At 42.3% G+C, this 20,582-nt stretch overlaps 1 protein-coding gene across 2 annotated transcripts in view; it reads right to left on the reverse strand.

Annotated features, from left to right (window-relative positions):
* Nucleotides 1-1,527: 1,527 nt before the first annotated feature.
* mapk11 (mitogen-activated protein kinase 11) overlaps nucleotides 1,528-20,582 on the reverse strand; it is a 42,532-nt gene continuing 23,477 nt past the window's right edge. Inside the window, exons 2-12 of one of the 2 annotated variants that reach the window (XM_079654780.1) lie at nucleotides 15,313-15,442; nucleotides 15,159-15,217; nucleotides 14,858-14,969; nucleotides 14,009-14,038; nucleotides 13,679-13,726; nucleotides 13,487-13,601; nucleotides 13,317-13,388; nucleotides 10,981-11,060; nucleotides 10,688-10,766; nucleotides 10,339-10,512; nucleotides 1,528-3,930 (exon numbers count right to left, since the gene is read on the reverse strand). In XM_079654780.1, the coding sequence (XP_079510906.1) occupies nucleotides 3,857-3,930; nucleotides 10,339-10,512; nucleotides 10,688-10,766; nucleotides 10,981-11,060; nucleotides 13,317-13,388; nucleotides 13,487-13,601; nucleotides 13,679-13,726; nucleotides 14,009-14,038; nucleotides 14,858-14,969; nucleotides 15,159-15,217; nucleotides 15,313-15,442 (973 nt within the window). In that variant the 3' untranslated portion in view covers nucleotides 1,528-3,856. The remainder of the gene's footprint in view (nucleotides 3,931-10,338; nucleotides 10,513-10,687; nucleotides 10,767-10,980; nucleotides 11,061-13,316; nucleotides 13,389-13,486; nucleotides 13,602-13,678; nucleotides 13,727-14,008; nucleotides 14,039-14,857; nucleotides 14,970-15,158; nucleotides 15,218-15,312; nucleotides 15,443-20,582) is intronic. The other variant, XM_079654781.1, reaches the window with a different exon arrangement.

Genomic DNA, 20,582 nt, shown 5'->3' on the forward strand with positions numbered 1-20,582 from the left:
CTACAGTAAATTACTTTGAAATATTTACAGTAAATTACTGTGAAATATTTACAGTAAATGACTGTGAAATCCATGCAACTAGTAGCCAGTAATTTACTGTAATTTTACAGCCAAACATTTTTACAGTGTAGGCAGCTGTCAGATAAAGGTAGTGGAGGAAAAGTACCATATTGGCTTCCAAAATGTAGTGGAGTAGAAGAATAAAGTATTATCAAATAAAAATACTCAGTAAAGAACAACTACCACCTCAGTACATGTACTCAAATGTACTTACATTCCACCAGGGGCTCCTGTAGCCCTGTAGGAATACACCTGGACACTTTATATATTTTTTATCCATTATTTATTTCCCACCTTCAGTTACTTGTGGCTCTTATAGTTTTTAAGGTTGAGAGTATTAATGCAACATTTCAGTCAACGAATAAAGTCTTATGAGTTGAATATGGATTAAGCTACCTGGCAGTAGTCCTTTAGCCCCACCTCTAACAGCTGCAAAATGAGTAATGCATACTTATTAATGCATTAATAATCCAATATGTAATTCTAAAATAGACCATTCTGCATATGAGGAAGAATTATACTCTAGTAGATTACATTACATTACATGTCAGTTGTTAGACGCTTTTATCCAAAGCGACTTACACACTCAATACTGTGGGCAATCCCCAGTCAGTCGCTTTGGATAAAAGCGTCTAACAAGTGACATGTAATGTAATGTTATGTACTTCAACAATATGGCGATACTAATTATTTTGTGTTTACTCAGTTAAATGTTCAAATGCAGAACATTTTATATGTGTATAAATTGAGTATTACTACACCATGTAACTACTTGTATTCAAGTAAAATATGTTAGTAATTCTTTAACATTTAATTATGGATGATTTAAGGATACAGTTAATCCAAACAGTGAACACAATGACTTCAGGAAGTGTGTGTATAACTAGTGAATTTGAACGAATTTCCTGTGACTAGTCTACACATTTTATTGTCATTTTTAAGAACTTTTAATACAATTTTCTGAATATATTTTGTATTATTTATTTTCTAATACGTAATTAATAGGCTTCCCTTTCAATGGATTCAGTCTTTGTTTGTTTTTAGCTTTTTGGTTGCTTTTCTAATGCAGGATGAGGCTATTTAGTAGAGAGGGAAGGCTTGTGTGTTGTCAACTCCGCTTCAGTGTATCATGTACAGTAGATGTACATCTCACCCGGAGACCATGTGAAGCAACGTGCTGCTACACAGCCTTCACTTTTCAAGGACGTCTTATACAGGTTTTCTTTACCTGACTGACCCCTAAGGCCTATTACAATGTTTTCATCCCATATAGGTGCTGATGGGATTTAGGTCAAGGCTCTGTGAAGGGCAGTCATGTTCCTCTGACCCAGACTGGAATAACTGTCTCTTTACTAAACTTGATTGAGACACAGGAAAGGGCCTAATCCAAACTGTTGCCAAACAGGTGGACACTTTATATTCACACAAAAAGACTGAATGTTTCACTAAATAAGACAAGAAACATAACAGAGCTGATGTGTTTATTTGATTGATGCTAACACTTGCCGAGCATAACCCGTAGATGATGAATAAGAAAATCATCTGAATCATTTGAAACTGATTTTTGACATTCAGTTCAGTGATTTGAAAGTCATGGCTAATGTTAAATCACATTCCACCATGTTTTACAAAACACTTGTAACATACATACAGTATACGTATACATTCGATTTGCAGTTTGCTTTTCAGTTCCACCACTTATACAACATCCACATAAAGCACATTTAAACATTCAGAGCTCTGACACACTTCGACTGACACAGACAGTTTAGATTCATTTGGACTGTAAATTCAACATTTCGCCTCTGCTGTTAATGGAAGACCTGCAGAAAAGGCTACATTGGGAGGAGGAGGTTTCCTGTACTGTGTTCTTTAATCATTTTTGATAAATGTATGGTTTAGCTCTAATAATGTTTTTGGAGGCAGAAATTATCTCATTGGTTTGGTTAGACTTGAGTGGGAAAAGCCACAGTACAAGAATTTAATTGAATTTAACCTAGCCTAGCTAGCTAAGATTGATCTCCTTCTATTGTTCATTTTATATCAGTAGCCAATGAGTATAGGTGCCAACCATGTGTATACTACATACTTTAGGTATGATAGTATGACAAGCTTATCTTACTTATAAAAACACATCTGCAGCAGTCAGATATATACTGGATGTATGTGTATGCTCATTTATTAGCCTTTTATCTCCAGATGGGTCATCTGCCGATAAACCCTCCAATTTACTAAAATGGGGACAAACCACCACATGGATTTCTTGTTTATTTCAAATGCATCTTATATGCGATGCTACATCTATTAAGGTTGAGGGTTATGCCATTAAAATGATCAGATATTTGTCAGATGAACCCCAGTTGCATTCAATTCGGCTAGACAACCTGTTGTTTGCTGCCTCTGCACACTGTGGTTTAATACAAGCACATTATTACGACCTCAGCAAAAAGTTTGTAGACCTGAAACTCCAGTCTGATGCAAGATGGCTGACCCACTGTCAGTGAGGAAGTTTTTTTTTGTAATAATCTGTGTGTATTGAGTTTATGATGCTTATATATGTTCCCTGTAACTTTCTTGAACTGCTACTCAAATATCCCAAATCAAAGTGAATAACATTTCCAGTGCTTTAATACTTTGAACGCTTATGAATGTGTACACACTGTATTAGTTTCATCATAGCCCCCAATGACATGAAGAAGAACATGAGAAAATATGAAAGATCACTAATGAGCTCCATGGTTGCCACGAGCAATTATTTTGATGAAGCTGGGTAATTATTATCCAGCACCAAAGGCCCATAATCTAAACAATTGTAAACAATAACCGGGCTGTAAAACTCACTGCAGAGAACCATGGAAACCTGACGGAGCGCTGCCACAGCCAACAGGTGATCAGAAGCCAGACATCAGGGAAAAGTGTACATGTGAAGCGACAGCAAAGTAAACACAGACCTGTAACACAGTCATTCTGCTCCAGTTTTGGCATATATTTATTCCCTTGCTAATTAGTAGCACAGTTGGTGTTTACTACTTTGTAAGCAGGAGAGGATGACTCTGAGGAAGTACAGTATTTTTTGTCTGCTTTTGTGTTATTGTAATAAGTTGGTCACATGTTTTGATAATGCCTCTCTCCGGCCCTCATGCTGCTTCTATAGCAGTGTGGCAGATGCAATAAGCATTTTTAATGTATATACAATACAATAGCAGTAATATTCTGTAATAATCAAAATGCACAGAAATCATGCAGTAGTATGAAGGTTAAATGTGAAGTTGCTCTGTGACATGACGTGGCAGTGCTGCAAGCCTTTAAACATGAATTCCATATATGGGAGAACTGACTGCTTATGGCATTTGTCATGAGGAGGGACCAGACGGCACTATGTAGTTGCTTTGGAAATCCTAGTGTGCGTGTTTTCCTTCCTTCAATACCTTTCTATTAGCCTGTAAACCCAGTTCAGTTCCTAAAGTTGCTCCCTTGTATGAATCCTCATACCCTTTGCGATCCCTGACAGCCATGTTGAATGGTTCCTCATTTTACATTCAATGAGCAAAAAAATAAGAGGAAGCTCCTTCTATTGGATTCTAAAATGCTCCCTGTAATTGCAATGTGTGCATCTGTTCCTGTGGACACCGTCCTGCCCTGCTGCTCAAATAAACTCATGAAAAGCAATCGAACAGAGTCACGCTGAGCAGAGGGAATGTAGACTTTTCTTCGGTTGGCTTGCCACAGTTCTTCCCCCAGTCATGTAGTATATGGTCCGTCTTCATGAAAAGGTTGAGGCAGGGCACACAAACACTTACTGCTCCACCTGAAGGCTATCAGTCTTGGTGCCGGATGCACTGATGCTGTTCACTTCTTCAAACACTAACTCTGTGAACATGAGATAAACAGGGGGGAAAGAAAATATGTTAGTAATGCTGATTCAAACAACCCAGCATTACTACCGATTGGATCAAATATGAAAGTCAGCTGAATTAGTATTGATATTGCAAGGAGAAGTATTGTGTGAAGAGAAATTAAAGATGGCGTTTACTGAAGATATATTTATGATCCGCGTCATGTATTCAGTTGCGTGTGGCGCAGTGGATTAGTGCGTTGGTGTTGTCTTGAGTGAAAGGCAGCAGCAGTGCAGAGAGGTGAATTGTTTGTTTGTTTTTAAAGTGAATCTTCTTTGCTTTGTCCAAACTTATAGTTTTTTGTCCATAGTCCCCCCCCCCCCCAAACAGCTTTGCTGTCTGGGGGTTTCCCCCGACCCGTGTGTTTTTTGTTTGTGATGGATTTAATGGCAACGAAAGCTGGAATGGATTTACGGAATGCGTCACAGATCACAGACTTTGATAAATTGCAGCGGAGTGTGGAAAGGGACGGGGAAGTTGTGAATGAACAAGGAAGGGTCAATGAAAACGAAAATGCAAATGGACAAAATGGAAAAACAGGAGTAGAAGAACAAAAAGAGGTGAGAGAGGAGGCGAAGAGGGTGGAGGAAATATAAAAAAGAGCTGACGGTGGAGGTGGTGGTATTTGGAAAAGCAGCTGTATCTGTCATGGATTTACTTAAATGACTTAAAAATGAATGTGGAGTGGTGATGGGGTGCAGTGTGAAAGGAGACGGTGACAATGAATATGAAGTGACAATGGCTGATGAAAAGGAAAAAATAAAATATTGGAAGGGATACGAATAAACGGGGCCTTGGTGCGGGGAAGAGACTGTATGGTCAAAGAGCTCACAGTGTCCTTTCTAAATATACCGGTGCATGTACTGGATACGACTATTTAGGGCAGGTTGGCAATGTGGGGGGGTTCTGCCGGTCTCTGGAATTAAAAGAAGAGTGTGGCCCGGCAAAGAGGTTGCAGATGAGACGAGATTCCTAAGGGTGGAATTTAATAAGGAAGTACGGTCACTTCCGTACTCAACGAAGTTTGATACTCTCGAGGGTCCAGAGTATTTTAGGGTAATCCACGACAAGCAAGTACCTGTCTGTAGGTTGTGCATAAGGCCGGGACATTTATATAAAGAATGCCCAGGATTCAAATGCTTTAAATGTGGCGTGCAAGGACACAAGGACTGTTGGGCTCGGGAGGAGGGGGCGAGCGGAGCCAGGGGGAGAGAAAGTGCCCAGGCCGAAAAATCAGTTGAGAATAGAAGAGATGAAGAAGGGCAAGGGGATACGCTTTCTTTTAGTTCCAGTGACATGGAGGAAGGAGGGGGTAAAAGTAATGAAGAGAATGAAGATGAAGGTAGAAGCGGTGAAGCTGATAGCAGTATGAACCAAGCTACTATGGATGCTGTTGCGGCTGTTTTTATTGCTGCTGCTGCGAAGAGAGCTGCTGGTACGACTGCTGATGATGGTGGTGGAGGAGAGGTAGGGAGGAAGAAGGGGAAAGCAGACGTTGGAGGTGCGTGTAGCAGCGGAGCCAATGCTGTTGCTGTTCTGATTACTGAGGATGTTCCAGCTGCGACTGCTGTTCCAGCTGTTGATAGTGTTCAAGATGCTGCGGCTGCTGGAAAGACTGTGAGAAGTGGCGAAGGTTTGGATGATACTGATGCGGAGGAGCTGTCGGTGGGAGGAGAGGAAGAGTGGAAGCAAGAGACGGAGAAGGTGATGATGGAGGCGGGGGACAGACAGCTGAGGAAATGGAGGTCTGTTCGGTCGGGTCGGAGATGGAGGAGGGAGGAGATAATGGGGACGACGAATCTGATGGAGAGGAGGTGGAGATGACGGGACCTCTGGAGGGGAGGAGCGTTGGAGAGACAAAGGCTATGGTAAAGAGCAAAGGAGCGAGGAGGGAATCTAGCAGGCTCACTGCAAAGAGGAAAGCAGTGAAGGATAAAGAGGTGGAGAAAAGACGGGTGATAACTTCAGGAGGTGCTGCAAAGGGTCCTGCAAAAATAAATGTGGAATGAATGCAATCACAAATATCATAACACTCTTAATGGTGACAATTTCCTCCTTCAATGGTAATGGGCTGAGGTCCAAAGACCGGAGAGAACAGGCCTTAATGCTATGTGGCTCAGACATTGTTTGCTTGCAGGAGACACTTTGGGATGAAAGGTGTGAGGAGGATGCAAGGAAAGAATGGATGGGAGAAGTTTATGTAAATAATGGGAGTGTGGGTGCTTGAGGGGTGGCAATATTAATTAAAGCAGGGGTGGTAACGAATGTAAGGAAAGTTGAAGATGATGGTGTTGGGGGAATGATTGGGATACTGTTCGAGTGTATGGGGGAAACTTTTAGTTTAGTAAATGTATATGCACCGAATAAGAAAAAGGGGAGGAGGGAATTTTTTGAAGGGTTGGAGGGTAAATGTGGGGGAAACTGTATGATTATAGATGATTTTAATGTATGGTTTTCGAAACTGGATGTGTCTGTTAATATGGGTTTTAATAGTGATTCATCACGTGGTGCTCTCAAAACAATAATGGGGAAAAATGGGATGTTGGATGTGTGGAGGGAAAGGAATAGTAGGGAGCGGGTTTTTTCTAGGAATCAAGTGGTGGGAGGGATATTAAAACAGAGTAGAATAGATTTAGTGTGGAGTAATGTGGGGGGACAAATTGGCAGAATTGAGTATAGGAATAATGCCATGAGTGATCATAATATCTTAAGTTTCTGCATTGGAGCAGTGATAAAAGGAAGAGGAGGAGGAGTGTGGTGCCTTAATGCCTGTCTGCTGAATGATGATGGATATAAGGTTAAAGTGAGAGAATGTATGGAAAAAAGGGGAGGTCTGAATGGTGAGGATGTGGGGGTGTGCTGGGAGGGATTTAAAAATGAAATAAAAGGGATAAGTATAGGATTTTGTAAAAGTAGGAATAAAATAGAAAGAGAGAAAGAGAAAATGGTTAGGGAAGAGTTACATTTAGTCACATGAGGGGAGGGTATAGGTGGGATAGTAGTTAGTTTAGATTTAAATAAAGCTTTTGATCGGGTTAGTCATGGATATTTGTATACAGTAGAGTTTTAGAGAAGGCAGGATTTGGGAAAAGATTAATAGGGTGGGTAAGGAGGATTTATAGTAGTGCAGTCAGTTGTGTACAAATTAATGGGGTGGTAACCAATGTGTTTAAGTTAGGGAGGTCGGTCCAGCAAGGATGCATCAACTGAGCCCCTCGCGGCTCTGCTGCGGCAAAACAGGTTTATCAAAGGAGTGGAGGTGCCAGGAGGGAGGGTTAGTTTAGTTTATCAGTATGCAGACGACACCACCATTACCGTTAAAGATAGGGAAAGTGTTAGGGAGGTTTTGAAGACATTTTTTTGTATGGTAGGGCATCAGGAGCTACGGTGAATTTAGATAAATCAGAGATTATGTACAGTATATAGGACAGGTGAGGGATAGGAGTTGTGATATAGGGTTGAAGGAAAATAAGGATTACTTTAGGGTGTTGGGGATCAATTTGGGGATAAAATAAGTGGAGGGTAGAGACAGACAGTATGTCAATTAATGGAATAGTGAAGACTTTCAGATTTTGGAAGATGAGGGGGCTTAAGTTGAGGGGGAAGATAGTTGTAGTGAATGGGTTGATCACGAGTAGGGCACTTTATATAATGACGGTTTTAGATGTGCCGGATAGTGTAGTGAATGAAATAGATAAGATAGTTAGTGAGTTTATATGGGATGGGAGGGGGGTAAGGATAGCTAGGGAAGTGTTAGAAAATGAGTGTAGGGATGGAGGTTTACAGCTGATAAACTTAAGAAGGAAAATTAAAGCAATTAGGATTAAAATGATGTTTCGCTATTTGGGAAATAAGGAAGATCAGTTATGGAAAATATTCTTAAAAGAAAAAATAAACAAATGTGGAGGATGTGGTGATAGTTCTGTTGTTATGGTGCTAAGAAAGGGAATGTTGAAAGGTTTGAGTGCTTATCAAAGGCAAGTAATGAGTGCATGGGGCGAGTTTTTGAAGTATGTCAGGTATGAGTGTGTGAATGTGCAGCAGGTGTGGGAGCAGCCGATCTTCCTTAACCCCAGGATCACTCATGAGGGGTGTTCCATATTCAATCTGCCAATGTGGAGAGCGGGGATGAGAAGGGTTAAGGACTTAGTTTTAGAGTATGTACCGGGCTTTATGAGGGCACAGGTGATAGTGGATGAGGTTAGGGAAATATATGAAGTAATATATTTAGGGACAGCTGAACGTACGATGAAGGAAATTAAAGATGGAATGCCGAGTGAATGGTTAACAATGATTGAAAGTGAGATTGTTATAGGAAAGGAGAATGTGGTTGATTTTTATGTGGGGAAAGAGGATGTCAATGTTCAAATGGAAAATGTTAAAACTAAAAATATATACAAATGGTTAATGACGAGTGTTGTGAACGGTCTTACTGGTAGAAGAATGTGGGAGAATGTGAAAATTAGATGGAACAGTATTGAATGTGAGCACTTATATTTTTTGTTGTGGCATAATAAGGTGTTTAACAACCTGATCATTAGTCAATTTGATGCAACTGTTGAGAGAGAATGTGATGTTTGTAAAGACCTGGTTGAAACATGTTTGCATGAGTTTGTTGAATGTAGAGAGCTTGTTATTTTTTTTGGAAGGGTGAAAGAGTTAGTTAGTAGATGTTGGAGTGAATGGTATGTGAGAGAAATGGAATGGAAGGAACTGTGGCTGTTTGGTGTGACTGAGAAGAAGGATGAATGCAATGTGAATCTATTAAACTATGTTCTGAGCCATGCCAGGCGCACGGTAAAGATAAGGAGGAACATTGCCCATTTTGAGGGTAAAAAGGCTGACGTGTGGCATATAATGAAAAGGACAACAAAAAGGGATGTAAACCTTGTTTTCATACACATAAAAAAGGACATATTTTGTGAGGACTTTATAAATGGCAGCTCATTAGTTGAGATGGATGAGGAGGGAGCTCTGTGCTTCAATTTTGAAAAATAAAGCAAGGGACGATATCTATTTATTTTTAAGTGGAAAGGAAAAAGGGGAAAAAAAAGAAAAAGAAGCAGGTTATGTTTTGTATTGATTGGTTTAATTTGTTTTGTTCATTTGTTTGAGTTTGGTTTGGTTATTTGGTTTATTTATTAATTTATTTTATTTCATACAAATTATGAAACTATTATGATTTAAATGAGTTGTGATGAGTTGTTAAATGTCTATTTTTTGATAATAAAAGATTTTTTAAAAAGTGCATTGGTGTTTGGATCAGGGGAGCACAGGTTCAAACCCCACTGCAGTCAGCATGTCGTTGTGTCCCTGGGCAAGACACTTCACCCCAAATTGCGAATAAAGTATTATTTTCAATTTAACACATTTTTTGTTCTACTTATCGTTTCAACTACGTCTCCCAAAATGCATTGCGGGTAACACATCCAATCACCAAGCTTCAAAGATTCCTGAGGATCATGGGTAGTGTAATGTCTTCGCTCTATCCAAAACTATTTGTCTCTCGTCGAAAGGGAAAAACACAAAAGCATTGTACAAAATTCAAACCAATGAATGTTTTGTAATTAACAAGGACACCGTGTGTTTTAATTGTAAAATCAATCGACAGAGAATACTCATTTCATGGTGTATGAAGCGAAAGCTGCTTCCCTAGCAACCACGTTACTATGGAAACGCAGACACCGGAAATACTGTTTTCACTCCGAGAGATGGCGATAACTTTACATGGACAATCTAAAACCTCTTTAGTAACATTCGTAGTATATAAACATTTCCCTGGCGAGACCATAACAGATCTTCGTATTCTCCACAAAATGTTGTGTTATAGTGAACCAAAGGTTGTGATAGAGGCTTACTTGTCAACATCTGGGTATTTCTCCACTGGTTGGCCATGTTAACAATCCCGTGTAACTGTGATGTTTTGAGGGGGTAAAATCGTGTCATCCTTACGTCTCCCTGTGGACCAACGTGACATTTTCACGTCTTGCCGTGGGTTGGATTCAAATGTGGTTGAGGCTCATTAATAACCAATTCACTTGAATAAAAGTTACATTTTCACAACGCAAGGTTATTTCCAAGAGTTCTATGGTGGAACCTTCTAGTTGGTGCTATTATAATTGTGCTTGATTAGCTTAGTGTAACATCTATCAAATAAACATCACATCTGCTCTGGGTCATTCCACAACGCATATAACCCAGACTGAAAAATAATCACATTCTTAATGTCATCACTGAAATCTCTTCATATCTTTGGTGGTTTCGTCGGTGTTCCCCAATTTTTAAAGATCTTCTGTTTTTGTCTCAAAGGGGGAAAGGGGATATAAGTGTGTTATTGTGCTATCCACTGTTTAAATCTTTGTTTTTCATGTGAAAGCTTTACCTTTCCATTCTTCCAGAGTTCGGTCTTTACTCTCCAGCGTTTGGTCGTACGGGGGGGCATCTGGCTCGTCGTCGGGATCGTGGTACTGTGAGAAGTAAGGGTGGGACAGAGCCTCACTGGCCGAGATCCTCCCATCACAGTCAAGAACCAGCATACGCTTCAGGAGATCCACAGCTAACAGAGAGGGGAGGGGGAGGGGGGGGGGGGGGGGGATGTGGTAGGAGGTTGAAAACAAGTTGAAACTGAATTACTCAATGGCACTTTGGGAGAGAAACTTGATCTTCTGCATCCTCTGGAAGCCATTCAATCAAATTTAAATTGGTAATCCAATCTGCTGTGCATCACCCACCTAATGGATTGGCCCCTCTAAATATCTTTTCCAGGTCCTGCTGGGGCATGAAGGGCAGAGACTGGATGTACTTCTGTGCCTGCAAATGGAAATCAGCATTCAACTCATGTCATGTGACAATGTAGAGGATTTGGTAGTGATCAATCATTCCAACACTCACACGTATTGACCACTCACTCAACAGCCCTGTCTCTGGAATGACTGGATATCAATAATAACAGTTGACTGTGTCAATTGAAGCAACATTACAGTGTGTGTGGAAACAATCACTCCATTCTTGTTCTCTCTCTCACATGTTCAGAGCAGATCTTTTTTAACAGGTCGGGGGTCGGGGTCCCCACCACCTCCATGATTCTCTTCAGCTGGTCGATATCTTAGTGCAGGAGGAGTTAAGGACTGTTAGGACTTGACTCAGCATATTATCTTGTCACATTGGATACAGACAAACTAAGACATATTCTACTTGCTCAGCACCACTGAAAGTTATTTTCTATTCATCGTCCCACAACACAAAGATCAGTAAATCAAATGAGCTTTAGCTTTTCGTAGACACAGAATACAAGAACTTAGATAATTCAGTCTTCACTCCTATTCGTGCTACACCTCACCCTCACAAAGGTCTGGGATTGTCATGAAAATGGAGGTCTGCATCCACAGGGTGTATTAAAGATGTATGGAAGGCAGATACTAAGGCCCATTCCACACGGAGACGAAAACAAAAACAAACCTTAGTTGATATCAAAAAGGTCTTCCGTCCACACGGAATCGGCACCAGAAACATGTCCGTCCACACGAGACCGCTCGACCCGCTGTAGTACATATGCCGGGCCTGTTAGTGGCGCTGTACTTACGCCACAAAATACACCAAAAGCAGCGAAGAAGACCCCCCGAGCATGGTTGCCATGGTTGCCTGGTTGCCCTTCTGTTTATTATCCGCGGTGGATTTAGCAACATGTAGTTCATGTAGTTCTCCATGTCCACTTGTTGCTGATGGTTGTGGTAGAGGAGCTGCAGATGTTGCACTAACATTTGTAGCATGGTCAGTAGTGTCTGGAGCACGAAAGCAACACTGTGATCCGCCATTGTTGTTGGCGAAACACATCAGCAATGACGCGGGTGACGCGAGGGTGAGCAGCAGAGGTGGGGAGAGGCGGGGCTATGGCGTCATCGTTATCAGGAAATTATCGTATAGGGCGTACACACGGAGCCGTTGGGCCCCCCAGAGCGTTTCGTCCGCAGATCTACCCACCTTGGGAGCCATTATCGCTATCGTTATCCGCGTTTCCGTGTCGGCCTCGTGTGGACGAACCGTCTATAGCAGGGGTCTCCAAGTTTTCTTCATCTGAGAAGTGGCCAAGAGCTACTTGCATCACAGCGCTTACATTTATTCACATAGCACTCATCAGTTGAATTAAGCTACTTTTGTACACGTGTGAAATTGCAATACCCAAAGCTTATCAAAAATCTTAACTTCACATACGTAACTATCGATTTATAACAGCATATACAAATAAAAATACTGCATGTGGGTGCACACTTACATTCTCTGTGTTACTGTTACATAAATCCCATGAATGTATGAGATTGAGTTAGCTTCATCATATTTCAGTCAGAGATCAACATATGTTTAAGTGAATAATAAAGTTTCTATGAGGTTACTATCAGCCTGTCACTCATTATTTTCAGGGAGGGGGCAGGGTTTGGAGGAACAGAGAGGAAACAGTGATCGCAGAAGTTTTCCTCCTGCTTTCACAAACTTGACACACGTATTTATCCTCTGAAAATAGCAAGAGGACAATTGTACTCTGCAATCCAAGACTTGATTAAATCCACAAAAAACCTGACATGGTGCTAACGCGAGTATTTTTTAAAGCATAAATCCATGTGTGTCTGAGCCGCAGCAACACTGATTCAGGTGCATTTATTGTCGTCGGATTTTTCTACACAGTCCGCGGCGAGCTACTGAAAAGCTGCCGAGGTGTTGGAAACCCCTGGTCTATACCAGTGCTTCTCAAACTTTTTTCAGTAATGTACCCCCTTTGAAACATTTTCTCAGCCAAGTACCCCCTGAACGACCCCGAACATTTTTTATCAAAAAACCCAATACAAATAATTCCAATGTAGTGATGTTCCCTCAGTGTGTGATTTATTTACTCCTTCATGCATGCATTACAACAAACTAAGGATATTTTCATTTTATGCATGAAAAATAATAACATAACGAAAAGAAAAAGATTTTTCCAAGGAGTTTTTCAATTGAAGTTTAACAAACCAATGAACAAAATTATATATTATGCAAAACTATACAATACACACATTTGACATGTTTATATGAAGTTGTTGTAGGAATATTTTATATAAAATGGTGTTTTCTATTTAACTTATTGTACTAAGATTATTTTTGTAATCATGCATGGTATTTTTTTTATTTAGTTTTTTTTTCATCTCACGTACCCCCTGCAGTACCCCAACGTACCCCTAGGGGTCTGCGTACCCCCATTTGAGAATCACTGGTCTATGCGATAGAGAACTGTAGCAGATACAACCCGTGTCGTCTCCGTGTGGACGGGGCCTAAGAGGGGGGGAACCTGCATATTGCAGAAGACTCTTGCCACGCTGATAAGGATACAGTCAGTCCCAGGAAATAGGACTTTTCCCTTCAGTAGCTCACCCATTATGCATCCCACTGACCAAATATCAACTGTAACAGAAACACCAGAGGCTTAATAATTAAGCATATATTCAATCAGTTCTGAATTTAAGTATTTAAAAAGAGTCTTAAATGTTTATTTTTCATACCATTCTGATTGTAGTGCATCCAGTTGAGCATGATCTCCGGCGCTCGATACCAGCGAGTCGCCACATACCCTGTCATCTCATCGTCTGTCTGTCTGGCCAATCCAAAGTCCAGGATCTGTAGGACAGGAAGACAGTCTTTAATAGAGTCAGAATGTTGCAGTGAAGGATCAGTAGGTTAACTCTCAGTCTTACCCTCAGCTCACAGTCCTCATTGACTGCCACATTACTCGGCTTTAAGTCCTGTAGAGATAGTAAAGCAGAGAAGATATAAGAGGACCTTGATTCCTAGCCATATAATAGACTTGGAGAACAATAAACAACATTATAGCAGTGTTTTAAAAAACAGCATTGGTTAAACATAACACATCGTCTATGAAGTTTGTTGAGGGCTATTACAGTGGAAAAGAATTTTTTTTTAAGGGGGTTAACTATAATTTGAAACCAAGCAAATGTCATATAATAATGTGGGTGTGGTCTATCAAACTTAAAGTAAAAAATGAGAAGCAAAGAGAAGGGACTTACTCTGTGGATCAACCCCGCTGAATGGATGTACTGTTGGAGAGGCGGGGGGTGGGCAGGAGGATGGGGGAGGAGAGAGAAGACATAAAGGGAGAAAGCGGTCAGCAGGGAGGGTCACCATATTAGCCCCTGTCCAAAGGGAAACTGCTTTTGTCTGTTCCATGGAAACCGTGAAGGCCGAACAGCCCATTCATTGTGAGAATGCGAGCTTTGGATGAAATCAACAAAGAATAACAGAAGGACGAACTCAATATAAACATAGAGAGGACTTAGCAACGTAGACTGTTGTTTCCAAATACTACTTTAATTCACTTTAAGCATCTTATACCACTTTGAATTATAATTGAAAAAAAACCTAAACAAGAGTACAGAGTTCTACAGTTAGCAGAAATAAATGAATAAATAGTTCAAATATGTCGGATAATGGGCTAAAATATTTAGCTAAAAGTAACGATATATGCTTGACTTCGACAGCCAGAAGTAATAAATAAACTATTCAAAAATAGTTAGCTAAAGGTTACTGGTTTAAATGACAAAAATCTGTCTATGCTAATTGAAAGTATGAAAGAAAAATTACGATAGCATCCTAAAGAGTGACAGTTCAACTTTATGAACATATATTGTAACCATGATACTCTTTTATATAATTAATAGAGGAATTAAAATGTTCTTTAAAATCAATTCAAATGAACACATTTGGGACGTGACGGGTGGAGTCAATGAGGGGGCTGTGGGGGTCCATCAGACTGAAATGGTTGGGAATCTCTGGTGTACCATCTGAATACTAACTTCTTATATTATGTATATGTGTATGGCATATAGCAGGTGTATGGTCTGTGAGCTGTAAATTACCTTGAGGCCGCGCAGAAGCTGGTAAATCAAGAACTGCACGTGTTCGTCTGACAGCCTCTGAAATTTCACGATGTTGTTGAGGTCTGCACCCATCAGGTTAGTCACCAGGTAGCTGGAAAAGGGGAGAGTGTATGAGTGAGAGGGAGCAGTGCTGCTGCCATGGCAACCGTAAAACACCTCAAGCCTATAATCCCCAAGGATGGACTCCTCCAACATCTCCTCCCCCTTTTACCAGCAGAATCATTGTGTTTGTGGAACAGCTGTATTGCATGTAGTAAACATGAATGGCTGAGAGATTTACAGTTCATTGAAGTCCTCTAACGTTGCAGCAGGTGTGAAGACGTCCAGCAGCCCGATTACCTGCAGAGACAGAGACAAACAGAGCAGATCGATATCAGACAGACATGCAGAGAGCCGTCTATCTGCCTCCGGGAATTTTTATGCGCGGCACTAACATTCTCGTGTTTCATGTGCTTAAGCAGCCTGAGTTCCCGGTACGAGCGGCGGCTGTGGATCAGAGACTGGAAAGGCCTTGATAGTTTCTTCACTGCAACCTTCTGCCGCAGGACCACGTCATACGCCGAACTGGAGAGAGTAAACAGAGAGAAATACATTTAGAAAAAAGTACCATTATAATTAAGAAGATACTCTCATGTACAGTAAACATGATGCTACAACCAAAAGACATGAAGACTGTAAACAGCTACCCTAGCTGAGCAAAGGTAAGCAAATACACCCACCACCAAGTTTAGCTTACTTACTATCTTGTTTGTCTGTGTAAAACATTATCTTTGTGGTTTTATGGCGGGTAATATGCTGGACATGTTCTTGGTGTTTACTTCCTCTGATTTCGTTACGCTATAGGCTAGCTGTTTTTACATGTTTCCTCTAATTATCCAAGCTAATCTAAGTCCCAGCAAGGAACATCATTTATGTTTCACACTTTTTCTTTTAAATGCAAAAAAATAGAAATACAGTGTTATTGTGAGCTTTGGCTGTGTGGGTAGATGCATTTTTTTATTTTGGATAAGGCCAAACTGTTTTAACATTTCCAGAATGCATCAAACCTGATACCAGCTGATGATGATGTCTGTATATGACTGGGGGAAAGAGCAAGACTGATAGAGAACGAGATGGTGAAAGAGGATGTGGTTGAACAAGAGAGGCGCAGATGTCAGATATTGTAAAAGTGTGGAGTATTATTTCATGTTCTTCTTTTGAAATATTAATGCAATTCCACATATCGCACGCTGAGCCCTGCTGCCTCTGATGCCGCTGCCTTTGTGCCTCCAATATCTCTTCAGTCCTGGCAGCTCCTCAACACTCACAGCAGTTATAATACAGCCAACATGAGCAGAGCACAGAAACAGGAAGGAAACATGGGTGAGACGTGTGAAATAATGTGCAGCACTGCAGAAATGGAGCAAGAAGAAAGAAGTGGAACACAGAAAGGAACAAAGTGGACATTCCAAGTGGAGTAAGAGGTGACATAAAAAAGAGGATGCATACTTGATTCGTACTGCACTAGTTTACTTTTTAATCTGCATGACCAGCCTGTTCTATAGCATATTTCAATTGTAAATATTTAACATTGTCTGTGGCGTGTGGCGCAGTGGTTCATTTCAGGAACTCCTTGAGGTTGTACGAGTCGAGAAACCACACCCACATTATTATGTTTGAAATAAATCTGGTATTTTCCATATTTCAACAATACTGTGTTTATTTTAACTGTGAAAAAAACTGTTCGCCACACGCTTTCTCATATCCATCCTGCCTTGCTGCACAGCAATCAGATATATTTAATTTGTAATAGGTGAGGCTCTTTTTATTTAATTTATCCATGGTTGTGGCAGTGCTACATTTCAATTTATTTTTCACCAAAAAACCTGCAATATTCACTTCCCAGTTAGAAGAGTGGAAGAGCCCACTGAATGGTGCGTGCCTCCTGTTTCTTCAACCGTATGAAACTCACAGTAAATATTAATGTATCATCTCATGTTGATCAATATTGCTTACATGCATGGGTAAACTACACCCTATGTGCATCCATGTGTAGTGTGATCACCTGCTGCCAGTCCGGAAGTCTCTGCCAGGCGTGAGCCCGGACAGCAGCGAATACCTCCTCAATCTGTGACACACACCTCACACACTGCACTGCCTCACACACTGCCTCACACACCTCCCACACTGCCTCACACTGCACTGCCTCACACACCTCCCACACTGCCTCACACTGCACTGCCTCACACACCTCACACACTGCCTCACACACTGACCTGCCTCACACACTGCACTGCCTCACACACCTCACACACTGACCTGCCTCACACACCTCAAACACTGCACTGCCTCACACACCTCACACACTGCCTCACACACTGACCTGCCTCACACACTGCACTGCCTCACACACCTCACACACTGACCTGCCTCACACACCTCACACACTGCACTGCCTCACAAACTTCACACACTGCACTGCCTCACACACCTCACACACTGCACTGCCTCACACACTGCCTCACACACTGCAGCACACACTGCCTCAAACACTGCACTGCCTCACACGCTGCCTCACACATTGACCTGCCTCACACACTGCACTGCCTCACACACTGACCTGCCTCACACACTGCACTGCCTCACACACCTCACACACTGCACTGCCTCACACACCTCACACACTGACCTGCCTCACACACTGCACTGCCTCACACACTGCACTGCCTCACACACTGCCTCAAACACTGCACTGCCTCACACACCACATACACTGCCTCACACACTGCACTGCCTCACACTGACCTGCCTAACACACTTCACTGCCCCACACACCTCACACACTGCACTGCCTCACACACCTCCCACACTGACCTGCCTCACACACTGCACTGCCTCACACACTGCCTCACAAACTGCCTCAAACACTGCACTGCCTCACACACCGCCTCACACACTGCACTGCCTCACACTGACCTGCCTAACACACTTCACTGCCCCACACACCTCACACACTGACCTGCCTCACACACTGCACTGCCTCACACACTGCACTGCCTCACACACTGCACTGCCTCACACACCTCACACACTGCACTGCCTCACACACCTCCCACACTGACCTGCCTCACACACTTCACTGCCCCACACACCTCACACACTTCACTGCCCCACACACCTCACACACTGCACTGCCTCACACACCTCCCACACTGCACTGCCTCACATACTGCCTCACACTGCACTGCCTCACACACTGCTTCACACCTCACTCCTCAGTTCCATGAATGGGTCTGCCTGCACTCTGTCAGCACACAGATTCCAGCCAATGCATTGATTTCCTTCCCCTTCTATTGTCTCAGAATATATTTGTCATATCCGAGCTCTTAGGCTCCGGCCCCACGAGGAGGAAAACGGTCGTTTGCGTTACTGTTTAGTGTCATATAGACCATTCGGCCACACTAGGATGACCGAATATGACAGTAAACAACTGCGGAAACGATAACGGGTCCCAAGGTGGATAGAACGGCATACGCAACGCTCTGGGGGCAGTGGCGGAGCTGGGGGGAGGCTGGGAGTGGCCACGGCCACCCCCAGCTGAATCCTATTGGCCACCCCAAACACCCTCACCACGGGGGCCCAAACTATTTTAGAACATTAAGAAAAAAAATGTTTAAGTAACCTTTCATCATTCAATAATGTGTCAATAATTAACATCAATAGGACTTTATGTTGATAATGTACTCACTAAACTTACAATTCATTTAACTTATTTTCTTCCAAAAGTAAATTATGCAAAGCCTCTGTACACCCCCTTCTATTTACATGTAATGGTTTAGTCCTGCCTCCAAACGCGGTGCTGCACCGCAGGCACTTTCTAGCAGTGAGTGAGAGCATGTTAGGAGCAGGGATGCTAGTACTTACGTGTGTACCATGTCCCAACGACAAACAAAGTCAGGCTTTCAAAAAGAAAAGACAGGAGTGAAAGACAAGAGAGAGGGACTAATGGGCGACAGTATGTCACCCAGTTTTTCAAAGAAAAGGTGGGTGTGGTCTATGAGTGGTGGAAATGTGTCTGCTAGCTATACGCGTAGTCCATTGTAAATAATAATTTGTATGTTTTTTTTTTAGTAAGCTGACATTAAGTACTGTTAATATTTATACAGGTTTTTAATTTCACTCCTCTTTTAGCTGACATTTAATAAATGCAGGTAGATTTTTTAGCAGCTATTCATACTAAATCAGTTGTCCCTCCCCCTGGTGCCAGGACCAACAGATCCATCTCTAGACTCAGCAGCCCTGTCCCCCCATAAGTGTTATATTTTCACAGCTCAGTGTCAGTAAATATTGTGCAGTTAGTATTGGACTACAAGATAGATGCAAGCCTGTACGTAGAGTTATTTAAAGCATAAATGAGTGGGTTAGGTTCTGGAGGTGTGGATACAGCAATTGTGCTTGGTTGGCGTGGCCTGGGCCTGGTGGTATGTGATATATTTCCATGGGGCCCAAAATCCCTGGCGTGTTTGGCCAGAGGGCAGGACCTATAACACATTTACTACCCAATAGCATTGTGAGGCTGAACAAAAGGACCTTTTGACCATGTAAATGTAGTCTGTTAAAAAAACAAAACATTTACTGACTTTTTTAGGATAGCTTCAAGTAATGTTGTAAAATTACAACCGGGGGCTTTACCCCTTGTGTTCTAGTGAGATGTATTTTTATGTTCATATAATAGTGATTTCAATGCCACCCCAAAATGATCACTGGTTCCATCCTGGCCACCCCACTGAAAATGTCATGGCTCCGCCACTGTCTGGGAAGTCCAACGGCTCCGTGTGTAAACCCTATACGATCATTTTCTGATAATGATGAGGCAATAGCCCCGCCTCTCTGCATCCCCGCGTCAAAGTAAACTGCACACTGAATTCAGATTATTTATCTTTCTCTCGATATGGACATAAACGCCAGTGAAGTCTAATCTGACAGGACGGAGACACGCAGCTCTGCTCACCTGCAGCTCCTCCCGCTGTGATGCAGCGGTGAACGGAGCAAAACACACACTTCAAGTCAGATCATCACCCTTAGCTATTTTAATTACCTTTCAAACTACCTAAACTAGTTATAAATATGTTTATTTTTACTGTCGGCCGGGTCACTCATTACTGGATCAGCTGGTGCATGAGACAGACACTGACGCTGTCCGAAGAGAGGGAGGAAAAAGAGAGGCTCCATGTATTTTATTATTATTGTAACGTCCACCCGGACGTGTCGGAATGACGAGTGAAGCGTTCTCAAGTTAAACAGGTTTATTAACAACCAACGGCTCTCATCCGTCCTTTCTCACTCTCTCTCCTCTCGCGCCAACCTCTCTCTCACCTCCACGCGCCCACACAGACACACACACACCAAACGCTCTGCTCCCCAACCCCGCCCCTACCTGCTCTCCTCACAGAAGCCTGACACAAACAGTTAACAGAACACTTGAACAATAAATGCAGATCGCTACATTGCCCCCCCCTTACTAAGTCCCTCGCCCCGAGGGAATGCATAAAAAGTCTCTGAGGTGGCCCGGGGCTCTTCTTGGTCTCTGAGGCCGCCTTGGAGTGAACACAGGCGGCTGCGCTTGCCGGCTTGGAACATCCTGTCCCGGAACAGGGGGTGAGTTTGGGGGTGGGGGTGAATGTGGGGGGTCAGCAGGGGACACAGTCAGTGAATCGGGGGAAGT

Source organism: Notothenia rossii, assembly GCF_949606895.1.
Source record: "Notothenia rossii genome assembly, chromosome: 10".
NCBI classification, from domain to species: Eukaryota; Metazoa; Chordata; class Actinopteri; order Perciformes; family Nototheniidae; genus Notothenia; species Notothenia rossii.